Below are 14,644 nucleotides of genomic sequence, written 5' to 3' on the forward strand. Positions count from 1 at the left end.
GATGTGGAGGCCACCGATTGGCCACATTGTGGAAAGGATGCTGGAGGGAAGGGGGAGGAGAATCCGGGGAGATAAAGCCGATCAAAATAGCCTTCAGGCTCCCCCCGGGTCCTAGCGCCGCCCCTCCAAATAGCTTTATGGGCTTTGGTACTCTGTGACGCCCTCTAGTGTCCCACAGACTTATCACTCAGTCCCTTTCTATTGCTCATCCCTTCGCCGAGCAAGTACTGAAATCTAGGGATATCCTCTCATCCCCTGACTTAGCAGTAGGTCTTTAGAGGGGCAAAGCAGGGATATTAAGCAAAAAAGAAAAATGGATATGACCCATTAACTAGCCACGTATCCTTTCACTTTCTGATCCTCAGTTTCTCCATCTGTAAAAAGAGGATTAATAAAACCTGTCCTTCCTGCCATAGTCATTATAAGGATCAAAAGTGGTCACGCATGGAAAAAGTTCTTTGATAATAGCCTGCTGTCGCAAATGTAATTACTCTGATCTCAAAGCACTTTCTCTTTTATTTCCCAAGAGGCTCCGAGTGAGGTTTAAATGGATTTTGGGATCACACAATAGACATTTATCATAAACCCAGTACTGTCTGTGGCCTCTATAATTGCTTAAGTGAGTTTTCTCGTTCCCTTTCCATTAGGCTCTTGGTAGAATCATCCCCAAATGAGTTTCCACTTAGGGCCATTCAGGGCAAGGGTCAGAGAGAATAGCCTCAAGGTCCCTCTATTCTTGCAGGGCACCCCCCTCCCACAAGCCCACACATTTTTAGTTGACTTAAATCTCAGGCAGCCTGCTGGGCTGAGAGCCATTGCAGCCTCAGTAAAGGTTTCTCTACTTGTAGCCGCCTCCTCCTTTGGCATCATCTCAAGCTAAGGAAGGAAACACTGGGCAGCACCACACCCATAACTTTAGGCCTGACTTGCACTGAAGACTTAGAGCATCATGTCATTTTATTTTTCAAGAGCAAAAAGAGGCAGCCCACTCTTCCTGCTCCTCCCTGGCCCCTTCCAACTGCCAATCAAGGGATCTCTCATCCCTTGCCATAGTCACTTGCCATTTTGCTTGTTCACTCTCAATTAATTCGTGCTTCCATCTTTGCAAATAGTCTCCCATGAATGAAATACAAATTACTGGAATAAGGGGCTGATTCTCTTCTCTAGCCCATGACTTCATATGAGTGAATATGAAAGACAGAGACGAATAGTATGAAGCAACCCCAGATTGTAGAAATCTTCCCTCTCCCTCCGATTGATTTTACAAATAGAAGGGAGGGAACTACTGGTTAATCTAGTCAAGGTAACCCTTTTTACTTGATCTCACAGCTCTGCCTCCTTTTAGAAAGAGGGAAATGCCTTAATTTGTAAAACTAAATGAACTCACATCCCAATCAGTAATCCTCATCAGCCTACATTTCAGCATCCTCTAACCCACCCTTGATCAGTCCCTTAGCCCCAGAAGTCTGCTCTTTTTTAAGGAAGCCTTCCTGGACTTCACTCTAATCTGATACAGCTGACAGTGACATATCACTGCCTCTTTGTGTAACTGGTTTCATCTATTTATTCTAGCAACTGTTTTCTCTGGGCAGGAATTCTATGGGTCCCAAATACTCTGCGACACATTGGTAATGCTTAAGCTCCAAACCAAATTGGACTGGATCCAGTCCCTGATTATGCCCTGGGCTTCCCTGCCTCTGCCCTTGTTGCTTTTTCATGCCTGAAATGTCATCCCTCTCTATACTTATTGAACACCTTCCCATCTTTTAAAGCCCAATTGGAATGCCCTCTCTTTGAGGAAACTTTCCTTGATCCTCTTCCTGAAATGTTCCCCCTTCTAATAGGGATAACACTTTGTTCAGCACCTCTCTAAAGTGGGTATGTAATACTGGATATTAGTTCTTGAGGAGTACTATGCCCTACCAGACTAAACTCCATACAGATGGGAAGAATCTTATTTAAACCCTAACTACCTCAGCACTTAGCAGTGTCTGGCACATAGCAGGATCATAAAGCATTTCTTTTATTATTTTTCTTTTTTTAAGTTTATTTAATCTAGAATATTTTTCCATGGTTACAAGATTCATGTTCTGTCCTTCTCCTCCCCCCAACCCCCTCCAGTAGCTGACTGACACACAATTCCACTGGATTTTACATGTGTTATTGATCAAGACCTATTTCCATATATTGATATTTATACTAGGGTGATCGTTTAGAGTCTACATCCCCAATCATATCCCCATTGAACCATGTGATTAAGCAGTTGTTTTTCTTCGGTGTTTCTGCTCCCACAGTTCTTTCTCTGGATGTGGATAGTGTTCTTTCTCATAAGTCCCTCAGAATTGTCCTGGATCATTGCATTGCTGCTAGTAGAGAAGCATAGAGCATTTCTTAAGTGCTTACTATGCGCCATGTTTATTGTGCTAGCTTCTAAGGATATACATACAAAAAAAAAATAAGACAGTTCTTACTCTCATGGGGATTACTTTCTAGTGGGGGAAGTAGCAGAGAAGTGAGCTGGAAATATCAAGTTGAAAGAAATCTCAGAGCCTATTTGGTCTCTGTCATTTTACATATGGGGAAACCAAGGCTCAAGGCTTTAACATGATGTGCTCAAGGTCCCCCGGGAAGTAAGCATCAGAGACAGGATATGAACCTAAGACCTCTGCCTCCAAAGTCTGTGCTCCTTCCACTGGACCACACCACTTTCTACTAACCTGTAAGATCCATCTTATCATTTTGACAAAAATGCTAAACAAATGAGCAAACCTTTAAAGGACAATAAACTGATTCTCTTGGAGTTGAAAGTATCCAGTCATTCATGTCTTAAATGAATGGTGCCTTCCTCCATTATTTGTAGTGTGGTATAAGTGCATAGGGAGCTCATTTCATTCCATGTTCCAAAATGTTACAGAAATGAAAGGATAATTTTCTTCTTTTTTAACCCTTACCTTCTGTCCTACTAACAATGAGATAAGGTCAAGGGGCAAAGGAGGTTAAGTCACTTGCCCATGGTTACACAGCTAGGAAGTGTCTGAGGCCACATTTGAATCCAGGACCTCCCAACTTTAGGCAGGGTGCTCTATCCATTGTGCCACATAAATGCCCTGAAAGGGTGATTCTGAAAAGAGATAAACTTCTGTGGGTCTAGACTTGCTGAGTTTAGGTAATTTGTACATAGTTCCTGAATCTGAATGTGAGATGCTTAGTGAGAACAATGATAAATATCTTTTTATCCCTGGATTCCTTCAACCCTCCAGAAGAATCTACCAGGACCCACAATCACTGGGAATATTTATTTATTTGTACTATTAACACCAAGATCTGCAAAAGACAAAACAAAAAAACAAAAACAAAAAAAACCACCTTAAAACACAGGACAAGGAAATTCTAACATTAACATTCCTTTTCAATTTCTCTGTGTAAGCTCTGCGGTACGGAAAATATACAAACTTCAAACAGCTGCAAAAATAGTGTCTTTGGGAGAAAATAGAGTTTCTACATCAATACAAGAAAAATAGGCATTTTTCAAATCCAACCTGAACCTGGGAGAGGCAAGAGGGTAGGCAGCAGCGTACATTCAGTCCTCGGGCCTCACCTTACAAGGGAAGTGCCAACTCTCCCTCCCCCTCCCCTTCAGGGGTAGGCAAGTTGGACCACGGCTCCCAACAATCTTCAGTCAGGATGAAGGCGGAGATGAAAATGTCACCAGGAACACTCTCCATTCCCCTCTCTGCCCATAGCTGGGCTGGTCCTGGTCAGGTTTTTGGCCCTTTGGGATTGCTTGGATCAACTCCTCCAAGGAGTAGGGTGTGGATGAGGGAGGACACATGAGGGAGGGGTACAAGGAGGGGAAGAGTAGGGGAGTTTCCTCTCCTGGCCTTTTCTTCTCTGCAGGGAAAGGGAAGGGATCCTCTCAAGTCCTACCATGCCCTCCCCTGAGCCAGGACCAGCTTCCTTGGTAGGGACAAATGTCTGTACTCACATGTCTGGGATGGAGGAGCCAAGGCCTCAATGGCCATTTCTCTTCCAAGGGGGTATCAGGAATGAGAACACTGACTTGAGGAGTGGTGAACTGCCCAGCCCAAGGGAGAAGGCAGGTTCTCCCCCTCCCCCCATCCCAGGAGCTCATACCCGACAGAAACAAGAACCAGGGCATTTTGATGTGGTAAAAGGAAGATGCTCAAAGGTCAAAGGAGGATGGGATCCTTGGTCCCCATCCAGGGTAGGGGGGAGCCGGCCACAAAGGCACTGGTCTGCGTGGTAAGGTGGGGGGGGGGTGAGAGGAAAGATCCTCAAACTACCAGAGAACTCTGGAAAAGCACAGACTCCTCAGAAGGTGGAGTGCGCTGCCAGGGTTCAAAGGGTAGAGGGGGTGCATCGGGGTCCTTTCGGGGAGAGGTCAAGAAAGGGCTTGGAGCTGTCGATGGACAGGGGGACCCTGGGGTGGTGGGGCAGTTTCGGAAGAGGAAGCCCATACTGGGAAAGAGGGGCTTCACCAAACTGACAGGACAGAAGGCGGAGCCAGTCGGGTTGAAGTGGACTTTGTTCTTGTCGGGGCAGGAAGGCAGGAAGGTCGGGTCAGGATTAAGGGACCTAAAGGGCAAGGAGAGAAAGAGAGATAGAGAGAAAAGCTATGAACAAAATGAGTGAAGCAGTCATAAATCTAGCCTGGCGAGAAGGGAGGCTCATTCATCTCTCGGAGCTGATTGGTGCCTTGGTAAAGATACAGCCCCTGGGTCTTTCATCTTCCTAGACATATCATTGAAACACAGTTCAGAAATAGACTGGGAACAGGATCAGGAGGGATTAAAGTTCCACAGGAAGAACTTCCTGAGACAATGGGCCTGGAACCCTAAGTGATCTCCCCAGCTTCAGGTGACCTGAAATCAATAATATGAATAAATGACATCTGCAGAATCTGCTCATTCTAGAGACCATATGGAAAGGATGAAGTACACACATAGCCCTATCTGAATATTCTTCAAAATCACCAAAGGAAACAAAGGAGAGGCATCTGTGGACAGGCTCTCTGTATCCAGCATGAGATTTGGAGCCATCCCACTGGGCTGCTTATCACTTCTGTGCCCTGGACAAGTCACTTGAGAAAGGGGAGAAAATCAGGAGGGGGCAAGGGGAGAAGAAGGGGAACACTACCAGGACAGCAGATGGAGAAAGAACAGCTCAAACGTGAGTCAGGAAAACAGGCCAGGTGTGGTGAGCCCAATACCTGGCACCTAACTTTTGGACTGAAGCTTCCCTAATCTCATTTTCTCAAGGATAGGGCAATGATGAAATGAAAAAACAGATGAGAAAATGTCAATTCAAGGGATAATTATGATAACCCTGGGCCTTGAATGTAAAGTCCTTTGAGATCCTGTATGAAGCAACTGAGAGAGTTGCAAAGACTTTTCTTGGAGAAAGTAAAAAATATAAAGTAAAAAGTAAAATCCAGGAAGGAAAAGTTCTAACACTCTCTATAATTGGTTATTATTCAAATTCCAGATTTAATCTTATTAATATGACCAGGCTCATATCTAGAGACTGGTTTCTAAAGTACTGAGATAAGAGGAAGAACTGAACAGGAAGGACATGAAGGTCCCAATTTCTGTGGGTTTGAGGGAGGGGACAGGGAGAGTCTAAGGCAAAGGGGTCTCCACTGTAAGTTTATGTGATTCCTGCCTCTACTTTTGTGACAGCCCAGGCAAGGGTCCTCTGAAAAGAAAGGAGCTGGAACAATTCTACGGGTGAGATTAAGATGGGGCAGAAAAAGGGAGCAGCTATATGTATTATAGTTAGGGGGAGAGGAAAGCTAGATTCACAGAACTCAGTGCCAAGGTGTGAGTTATTACGAGCTCACGTATTTCTCTGGAATATGTGGTCAGGTTCAAAAGGAAAGAGCCAAGGAATTAGAAATTATAACTAAATAGGAAAGGCAGCTACAACAAGTTTGAGGAACTTCTTCAAAGAAAGAGTTATGAGCTAATCAGAGGAGAATGTAGAATCTTTGGAATCTTTGCCTTGAGAGATTTTTGTTTGAACCCTTACCTTCTGTCTTAGAAATGATACTATCAGTTCCAAGGCAAAAGAGTGGTTAGACCTGGGCAATTGGGGTTAAATGACTTGCCCAGGATTGCAAAGCTATGAAGTATATGACATTAAATTTGAACGTAGGACTCCCATCTCCAGGCTTGGTTTTCTGAGCCACCTAACTTTGACATATCTTAAAAGTAGAGAGATAGAACTGAATTCTTGCCTAGAAGCACAGGGCCAAATTAGATAACCTCAAGGTGTCTTCTAATTCTATGAGTCAATAAAAGAACAGACAACTTAGTATCCTGGTAGGGAGATCTGTACAAAGCAACAGGTATATACAATTCTAGATTGTAGCTATGTATTCTAATGCTTTACTGAAAGTCAACTGGGAGTTTTTTGCTGTATTAAGATAAAATTTATCAATAAGATTTTTTTTAAATTAGCATTACAAGACCTCAAGAGAAAAACAATTTTCAGATGTATAGGGGCAGCCAAGGCTGGAGGAATAATTAATCACTCAATCGCATCAGCCTTTAAGAGAAGTCTAAGAGATAGGAGACAGCTAAGTCCTAGGAATAGTGGCTTTTGCCTCCAGTCTCTGCTCAGACTGTATCCATTTTTCATTATGACTGTTCCTCCAGCTATTACCACATAAGAAAAAAAAAAACTACCCTTAGGAGAAAGTAAAGAAGTATCACACCTAAATTTTTATGCTCTCTTGTCTCAAAGGCTGAAGTAGCCACCCTGAGCACCACCATTCATCACTCACACAAGCTTTTAAATCCCAGCATTCATTATTTGTTTGTCCTCTCCCCAGCAGGGGGTAAAGCTCTATTGGGGGTTTCACCACCAAAGAACAGCAAAGAATCATCACGTTTGAGTAGAGAAGGTTTCTGTACATAATAGCAGATCTGGAGCCATCCTACTCTGCTACTCACTACCTGTGTGGTCTTGGGGCTGGTCAAGTTAACCTAAGCCTCAGTTTTCTCATCTGTAAAATGACATATTTGACTAGATAACCTTTCCAATTTTGGATATAGGGTTATGGGAATCAAGATTAACTCCTGAGGTCCCAGCTCAAGGGAAAAATATAGGAGCCTAGTAAGGCAGAGCAAGCCCATCTCTCAATTCTCCCTGTAGAGAGAGGAAAGCTGTAGCAAAGATCATCCATTAAGTTCTAGCTCAGCTTTGGAACCTGCTATATTTTATATATATATATATATATATATATTATAACTAAGCTAGTTGCTCTGGGAAGTCATGAGACTTCAAAGGGCACAGGTAGGTAGGGAAGCATCTGAGAGGGGCTGGAAAGCTGTCTCTAACTTCCACCTTGACTGCTCTCTGCTAGGAATAGAAGGTTTCACTTTTGTGGCTGAGCAGAGCAAGCCACTGTATCCTATCTAACCCCTTCGATGAGGACAGAAGGCTAAGAGAAACAAGACCCTTTCAACATCTACTGCCATAACAGCCCTGGACAGGGTATAAGTATTCAGAGAGGAATAACAAAGATCTTCAGTTCCTATAATCTAGGTAATTTTAAAAAATAATGGTTACAGGAAAAATGGCAAATTGGATGAATGAAGGGGTTGAGAGCAGGTGCCATGCTGAGACTCAGTGGGAATCTCCCTCTACCCCATTCCCACCCCAGGCCCCAGGGTCACCTCCCTTCTTCCCATTCCCTCTGAACAACTCACGGAGCTTCTTCAAAGGCCCGGACTTTCTCACAGCCCTCCGGGGGCTCCCGCTTAAACACGTAGCTGTGGTTGGGCCGAGGGGATGAGGCAAAGGCCAACACTGGAGATGGACCATCATCCTCGAGCAGGGCTGCATGGGGTGGAGAGGGTGCTGGAAAGAGAGGAACCTGGCAGGTCAGGCTCAGAGGGAAATGGCACAAATTCTCTTCTATTCTCTTCTAATTCTTAGAAGGACATAAGGGGGTAAGAGACAGAGAGATGGTAAATCTGCACCCACAATGATGCCAGTTTTGCCCAGCTCAAGAGGATCTGGCACTGTCAAAACCTTCTTATTGCCATCTCAGCTTGTAACATCCAGCCTTGATTGCCAGATTGGCATCTTTCTTTTCAATGGCACCTGAAATCTATCACTGCTTCTAGAAATACTAGGAATACTTATTCCTGGACTTCTCAGAAGCAACTGTAAACATAGAATTCTATCCAGTCTCCCCAACCAAGCAGGCAATAAACACTAATTAAGCTCCTACAACATGCCAGAAGCTATGCCTGGGGATACAAAGAAAAGGCAAGAGGCAGGCCTTGACCTTAAGGAGCTCTCAGTCTAATGGGAGAGACAACTTACAAAGCAACTATGTGCAAACAAGCATAAATAGGAAATAATCCTGAGGGAAGCACTAGGATTAAGGGGGATTCGGAAAGGCTTCCTGTGGTAGAAAGGATTTTAGCTGGGACTTGAAGGAAGCTAGAAGATGGAAATGAGGAGGGAGCCTGAAGGCTGGCCTGCAAAAATGCCTGCAGTCAGGAGAGAAGAGTGTCTTGTCTGAGGAACATGAAAGGAGGACAGTGTGCATACAATGTTATAAAGAGCTTTGGACTCCAAACAAGAGGATTTTCTATTTGATCTTGAAGGTGGCGGGGATGCCCTAGAGTTTACTGAGTTGGAGGAATTGACAAGGTCAGACCTGAGCTTTAGGAGAATCACTTGGCAGCTGAGTGAAGGATGCATTAGTGTGAGGAAGACCAACCAATGAGCCATTATAACAGTTCACATGTGAGGATATGAGGACCTACATAAGGGTGCATTGTTTGAGAGATGCCACAAAGGTGAAATCAACAGGCTATGGAAACAAACAGGATAGAGGAGGTGGGCCTGGGTGACTGGGAGGATGAGGGTGTGCTTGATAGTAACAAGGAAGGTTGGATGAAGGGATTAGGGGAAAAGATTCTCCAACTATTCAAAATGGAAACCTATCTCTTTGTCTTATGTTTGTTTGCTGTCTGTCTTCTCTATGTTTGTCAACATAACATGTTGGATGATGTGTTCTTAAAAGGCAGATACACGTCAATTCTCTTTACATAATAATCAGAGTAAGGAGATGAATCATAACTACCTTGAGCTTGGTTGATAAGGCAGCAAGGCAAGGGTTTATGCTCCCTGGAGGATAATGAAAGGGACTGGTGGCCCCTCTCACCTCCATGCCAGTCTTGCCATTTCTTGCCCCGTCTACTTACCCTTTTCCTTGGGGTTAGGTGTCAGTTCCTCAATTACACCTCGGGGTTCAAAACGGCTGGCTTGGCCAGTGAGCTGGGGAGATGCCAAAGGCAAAGAAGGGGAGACGGAAAGGTTGCCTGGCTCCAGGGGAAGGAGGGAGGAATCACTGTTGCCACTCTGAGCAGGGGCAGGGGCTCGATGACCATCAGGGACATCCAGGATCTGGTATAGGAAGAAGTTATGAAGAAAATTCCCAATCCACCAACCCAACAAAGCCATCAGCCTATGCCAAGCACTCCTGATCTCAACATGTGGGTAACTTTAATTTCTTAAATGATCCCCTTGCCTCATGGTTGCTTATCTCAAAGATGATTTGGATCATGTCATTTCTGTTCAAATCCCTTTTCACTCCACTGTCCCCTTTCTCTGACAGCTTAACCTTATTTTTCATCATTGTCCACCATACACTCTCACCACCTCCAAGAAAATAAATTGTTCTTCTAACCCCAAACCAGTCAAATTCTTTCTGGCTAGGGTGTCCTCCTTTCCTTAAGGCATGGTTTCTTACCTACAAAAGATTCAACTTGCCACCAGAAGTTCTTTCCCTGATTACAGCCATCCTGACCTGCTTGGTCAGAAATTATTTACAATTGTTTTTGCATGCTGCTTGGTAAGCATTCTCCCTGCCTCTGCCCATGCCAAAATAGTATGTCCCAACTAGGCAGGAGAGGACCAAAACTCTGCCTCATACCTTCCCCCACACCCTGACCTGATTTCTTATTTCCCAAAACAACTGAGTTTTAGTTGAGCACTCAGGAGATCAATCCCTGGTTTGGACTAACAGTTAATAGCTTCTGAATCCCAAGAATCAGTTCATTATTCATATACTCCTGCTCTTCTCCACATCCCTAGGCTCAAGTTGAGAGGGCAGGGGAAGGGAAATGCTGAAAAGAACAGAAACACTACTCACTCTCAGTAGCTCCTCTTCACCCTGTTCCTTCACAAACACCTCCTCTAGTTCTTGGTTGAGTCCCTCCAGGCTCCGGTGTAGGCAGGGGCTAAGTCGAAGGATGGGGGAATCTGAAGGAAAACTAGGAGGGGAGGCCTAGGGAGAGAGACCAAAAGAATTCAATGAACACTTAGGCCAATATAGGGGACCTAAATAGGGTTTCATCAGCATTTGAGCTTCTGATTCCTCTGCCTGGCTGAGCACCAAAGGTTCTGAGAAGAGCCATTAACAGAAATGCCAACATCTGGCTGGCAAAAGCAAGAACCTTTAAGATGATATGGAGGCTGCTGCTGAAGGCCCTGCTTGTGTCCATTTCAAGTGGCCCAAAGAGACAGGAGGCTTATGGAGAAGGTAGCATCATTACCAACATTTTGCAGGAATGGACCCAAGTTCAAAAAGAGCAAAGAACCTTTCCAAAATCATCTACCAAATCAATGGAGGGACTAATAAAATCTCCATCTTGGTTGGCTATTTGGCCACTTACCCTTGTCAAAGCTATGCAGTATGGTAGGAGATGGATCTGGACCAAACCCACAGCCAAACCTAAAACTATGCCCATGGGAATAAAGCAATGCATCTGAAGAGACCCTAATTGGCTGGCTTGGGCACATACCCTCAGTGCTCCCCGAACAGCATGGTCTCCTTGGATTGGGGAGCTCCGCTCCTTCTCTTTCCCATTCCGGCTAAGTTTTGTCCTCTGCAGCTGTTGCTTCAGCTTGGTGATCTGGTAGCCAAAAGTAGACCAGAGGAGAAAAGTAGGTCAGACATAGCAAGAGAAAGCAAAGCATCCTTCCCACCCATATGGTGACTCTTAGAAGAGGCTTTTGAAGCCTGGGATTGGCCCTCATCTCTGCCCTGGAAGCCCTTTATGGTTGGGGGTGTTCACTTTGCATTTCAGAGCTCTTCTGTAGTGTTAGTCAGATGGACTAAAGTATGGAGTGAAGGCCCTTCAATCTCAACTAAATCAGCTCTCAAGAAGGGGAGTATTATTAACAATGATATTAAAACAGCAAATTGTCTATTTTCCCATATGGTTTGGAAATATATTAACCAAAATATAAAAATTAATTCTACAGTTGCCTTATGTAACATCCAGATCACCAGTGTCCAAAAGAGAATGAGAATCCTACCGAATGCATCGGGCCCTAACATCATATTGCACACAAGTGCTCTTTGATGAAGAAGGCAATCTAGGGTTATTGTCATTGTAATCAATTATCAATTACTAAAGAGGCAAATTCAGGCTGAAATCTCCATCTGACAGACTACAAGACAACAGAGTCTTATAGTCCTACAGATGACAAGGAATTCTTTTGCAGTCACATGCACTCTACACTCTTCAAAGTGTGATCCCATCTGGTTTATTTGGATCATTACTATAGCCTGCCCCTGGGGTTAAATAGGGTAAAATCATTCTCATGTCCAACAGTAGGAGGGACTAAGGTTCAAAGAAGCATCTGGTATAGTGGATAGAGAGGCTATGCTTCAAGTTAGGGTGTAAGAACTGGGTTCAAATCCTAACTTGGACATTTTCTACCATACAAGTCACTTATGACTCTCTGGTCCTTAGTTCCCTCATCTGTAAAATGACTAGGTTGGACTCAGTGGCCTCTGGGACCCCTTCCAGTTCTAAATCTAGGATCCTAGGAGGAAATGACTTAATAGCAAAGTCCAGGCTAGAATTCAGGTTTTCCAAACTTCTAGGCTAAGGCTTTTCCACTAAATCATGCTGAGGAAGGGACAGGTTCTCTTTCTCAAGAAAGAACTTAGGGGACTTTTCCAGCTTCCATTATCCCTAAATAGTCATGAATTGCAATTATCTGTCATAAACTGGTATACTTGGACTGCTTTACTTTTCACTTGCCCACATTCTACCTGGTTGCATATCCCAAAGGCCCCAAATTGCACATACTCAGGGAATTTTGAGTATTCTTTTAAATATTAGCCCAAGCCAAACAGAATTCAGAGCTTAAAGCCATTAGAAAGCACTCCTAAATCCTCCCCAAGTGAATATGGGATCACTTATTATCTTTGAGATCTCGATACCATGACTTCCCTCCCTTGGTAACTAAAGAGTTTTACTGTGATTGACTCTTTTGAGGTAATAACAAATCCCTCACCTATCCTGAATATTAAACACAAATAACAAATACTTAATACCATGTATTTCCATATTTTGTGGACTTTTAAGGAATCTTCATCTCTGTCATACTATATCCTCCACCCTCAATAAAAAAGGAGAGGTCAGAAAGTGCTTTGTTGGAGGATGGAGCTGGCCCTAGAACCCTAGAATCAAAGCCTAAGGCTTTTAATTTAAATTCACAGCTTTTAGCTCCAGGGAGAGAGGGTGGACCAGGGAAAACAGATTTGGTAACTGCTTTTGGTTATTTTTTTCAAGTCTAGATGCACAGTTAAGTAATAAACACCAAGGGGGCTAGTCAGTTTTCAGTGCCCCAATCCCCATCTTTCTTCAATGCTTAGTTTTCTGAAGTGCCTTCTAGCTCCAGCTACAAAGTCATAAAGGGGAAGCCAACTGGGACTCAAAACTCTGTGCTTGGCTTCTAGAAAGCATTAGCTGCTTTGGGCCTGGCCTATGCTTGGCAGAAAGGTCCCATCCTGCCAGTGGGACTAGAGTCAGCTTGTAGAAGCCAGTAGGTGGCCTAGAGCAAGCTAACTAGAATGAGGAATACTTTAGTGATGTGTGATGAAGGCAGAGCACCATGGGACAAAGGTGATGGAAGAGAAGGGACAGATTCCCTGACTTGGAGAGGAAAGGCGACCGTTACCTCTTTTCGGTGGTCTGTGCTACCCCAGGAGGCAGAGCGCTTGTGGGTGCAGGAGCCGGTTTGCTCACCTTCCAGCTCATGCCAGGACAGGGGTGTCTGGAGGGAAAGAAATGTAATGAGGCGGACCAGCTCCAACGGCAGGCTATGGGGAATCAAGAAGAGGCAGGAAGCTCTTCAGCCCTGGGCATCAGGCCCTAGAAGTCAGCTTTAGGTTCCACTGATTATCCTCCCACTTCAGTGCCTCTGTCCTACCTTGGACCCTTACTCCACCTCCTTCCCAAATCACTTCTGAGAAACCTTTTTGGATTCCTTTCAGTTCTCTCCAAACTGTGGGATTCTAAATCATCTCCTGCACCAGAGGCTTGCTAAGTATACTTTAAAAAAAAATATGTTCCAATTCCCCAACTAGCCCAGGAACTCCTCATTGTAGAGGATTAGATGGTGGGACCATGGTTCACTTACTCCAGGTGCCTCCTACTTCCCAAAACACAGGAAATGTTTGTCAGCTCCTTTTTTTTAAAACCCTTACTTACCTTCCGTCTTAGAATCAATACTGAGGATTGGTTCCAAGGCAGAAAAATGGCAAGGGTTAGGTAATGGGGGTTAAGTGACTTGCCCAGGGTCCCACACAGCAAGGAAGTGTCTGAGGTCAGATTTAAACCCAGGACCTCTCTTCTCTGGGTCTAGTTCTCAATCCTTTGTCAGCTACTTTTAAGGCAGACTATGCTAATGAGTTCTGAATGCCATATACCCAGAGAAAAGCTACCAGAATGGTGGGGGAGACTCAAGACATTCCATATAAGGACTGGTTGAGAAACTGGGTGGAGATATATGGGATAAAGAAAAAGGAGAGAGAAAGAAGGGGGGAGGGGGAGAGAGACATGACAGCTGGGATCTGTAGGGCCTGCTATGTGAAAGAAGGATCAGAATTGTTTTACTTGGCTCCAGAAAGGCAGAACCAGGAGCCATAGGTGGAAATGAGGGATATAGTTCACTATAAAGAAAAACTTCCCCAAAGCACACTCAAAATAAGTTGCCTTAGGAGACAATTTCCCTCTTACCTAAGGGTTTGAAATAGGGGTTAGAGGACCACTTGCTGGCAATGCTATAGCAGTGCCTCATGCCCAGCCTTTTCAATACCAAAGGGAAGGAAAACGTATGATGACAAGGTTTGGCTCTGTATATGGGCCTCCTGGTCTCTCTACTTCCAATTCTAAAGGAAGGGTTCCAGTGTAGCCATATGTCCTCTCTACCTTCTTTAGACAAGCTGCCAAAGACATGAGGGCCTTCTTCCAGCACCTCTGCTGACCACCCCCTAAGAGGCTATTGCAAATTCAGAGAAAGGGAGAAAAGGAAACAAAAACAAAACATTCCACAACCCAATAGCCATTCAAGAAAGTTTCACCGAGTCACTCAATTGAAGACATTTAGAAGCAGTTCTCCATGACCATCCTCATGGCAGATGGCCAATTAAGGCAGAGCAAGAGAATGAGGATCAACCACAGCTTGAAATAGGAGTATCTTACCTTTCCTCCTCCCCTTTATTCCCTAGAAAATCATCTATCAGGATCTCATTCAAGTTTGTTTCACAGGGGGCACTTTCCTTAAAACATGTGGGACTCCC

The 14,644-nt window shown here is 44.3% G+C and overlaps 1 protein-coding gene and 1 long non-coding RNA gene across 3 annotated transcripts in view; one reads left to right on the forward strand and one right to left on the reverse strand.

Annotated features, from left to right (window-relative positions):
- Positions 1–3,282: 3,282 nt before the first annotated feature.
- The window catches only part of FAM117A (family with sequence similarity 117 member A), a 53,267-nt gene continuing 41,905 nt past the window's right edge, over positions 3,283–14,644 (reverse strand). Inside the window, exons 3-8 of one of the 2 annotated variants that reach the window (XM_001367526.4) lie at positions 13,021–13,116; positions 10,848–10,958; positions 10,196–10,330; positions 9,246–9,447; positions 7,734–7,884; positions 3,283–4,596 (exon numbers count right to left, since the gene is read on the reverse strand). In XM_001367526.4, the coding sequence (XP_001367563.1) occupies positions 4,296–4,596; positions 7,734–7,884; positions 9,246–9,447; positions 10,196–10,330; positions 10,848–10,958; positions 13,021–13,116 (996 nt within the window). In that variant the 3' untranslated portion in view covers positions 3,283–4,295. The remainder of the gene's footprint in view (positions 4,597–7,733; positions 7,885–9,245; positions 9,448–10,195; positions 10,331–10,847; positions 10,959–13,020; positions 13,117–14,644) is intronic. The other variant, XM_007482390.3, reaches the window with a different exon arrangement.
- Positions 4,813–14,644, forward strand: part of LOC103100171 (uncharacterized) — a 39,938-nt gene continuing 30,106 nt past the window's right edge. Inside the window, exon 1 of the long non-coding RNA XR_462138.2 lies at positions 4,813–5,190. This is a non-coding gene — a long non-coding RNA (uncharacterized LOC103100171). The remainder of the gene's footprint in view (positions 5,191–14,644) is intronic.

The sequence above is a fragment of the Monodelphis domestica genome, chromosome 2, assembly GCF_027887165.1.
Source record: "Monodelphis domestica isolate mMonDom1 chromosome 2, mMonDom1.pri, whole genome shotgun sequence".
Lineage (NCBI taxonomy): Eukaryota > Metazoa > Chordata > Mammalia > Didelphimorphia > Didelphidae > Monodelphis > Monodelphis domestica.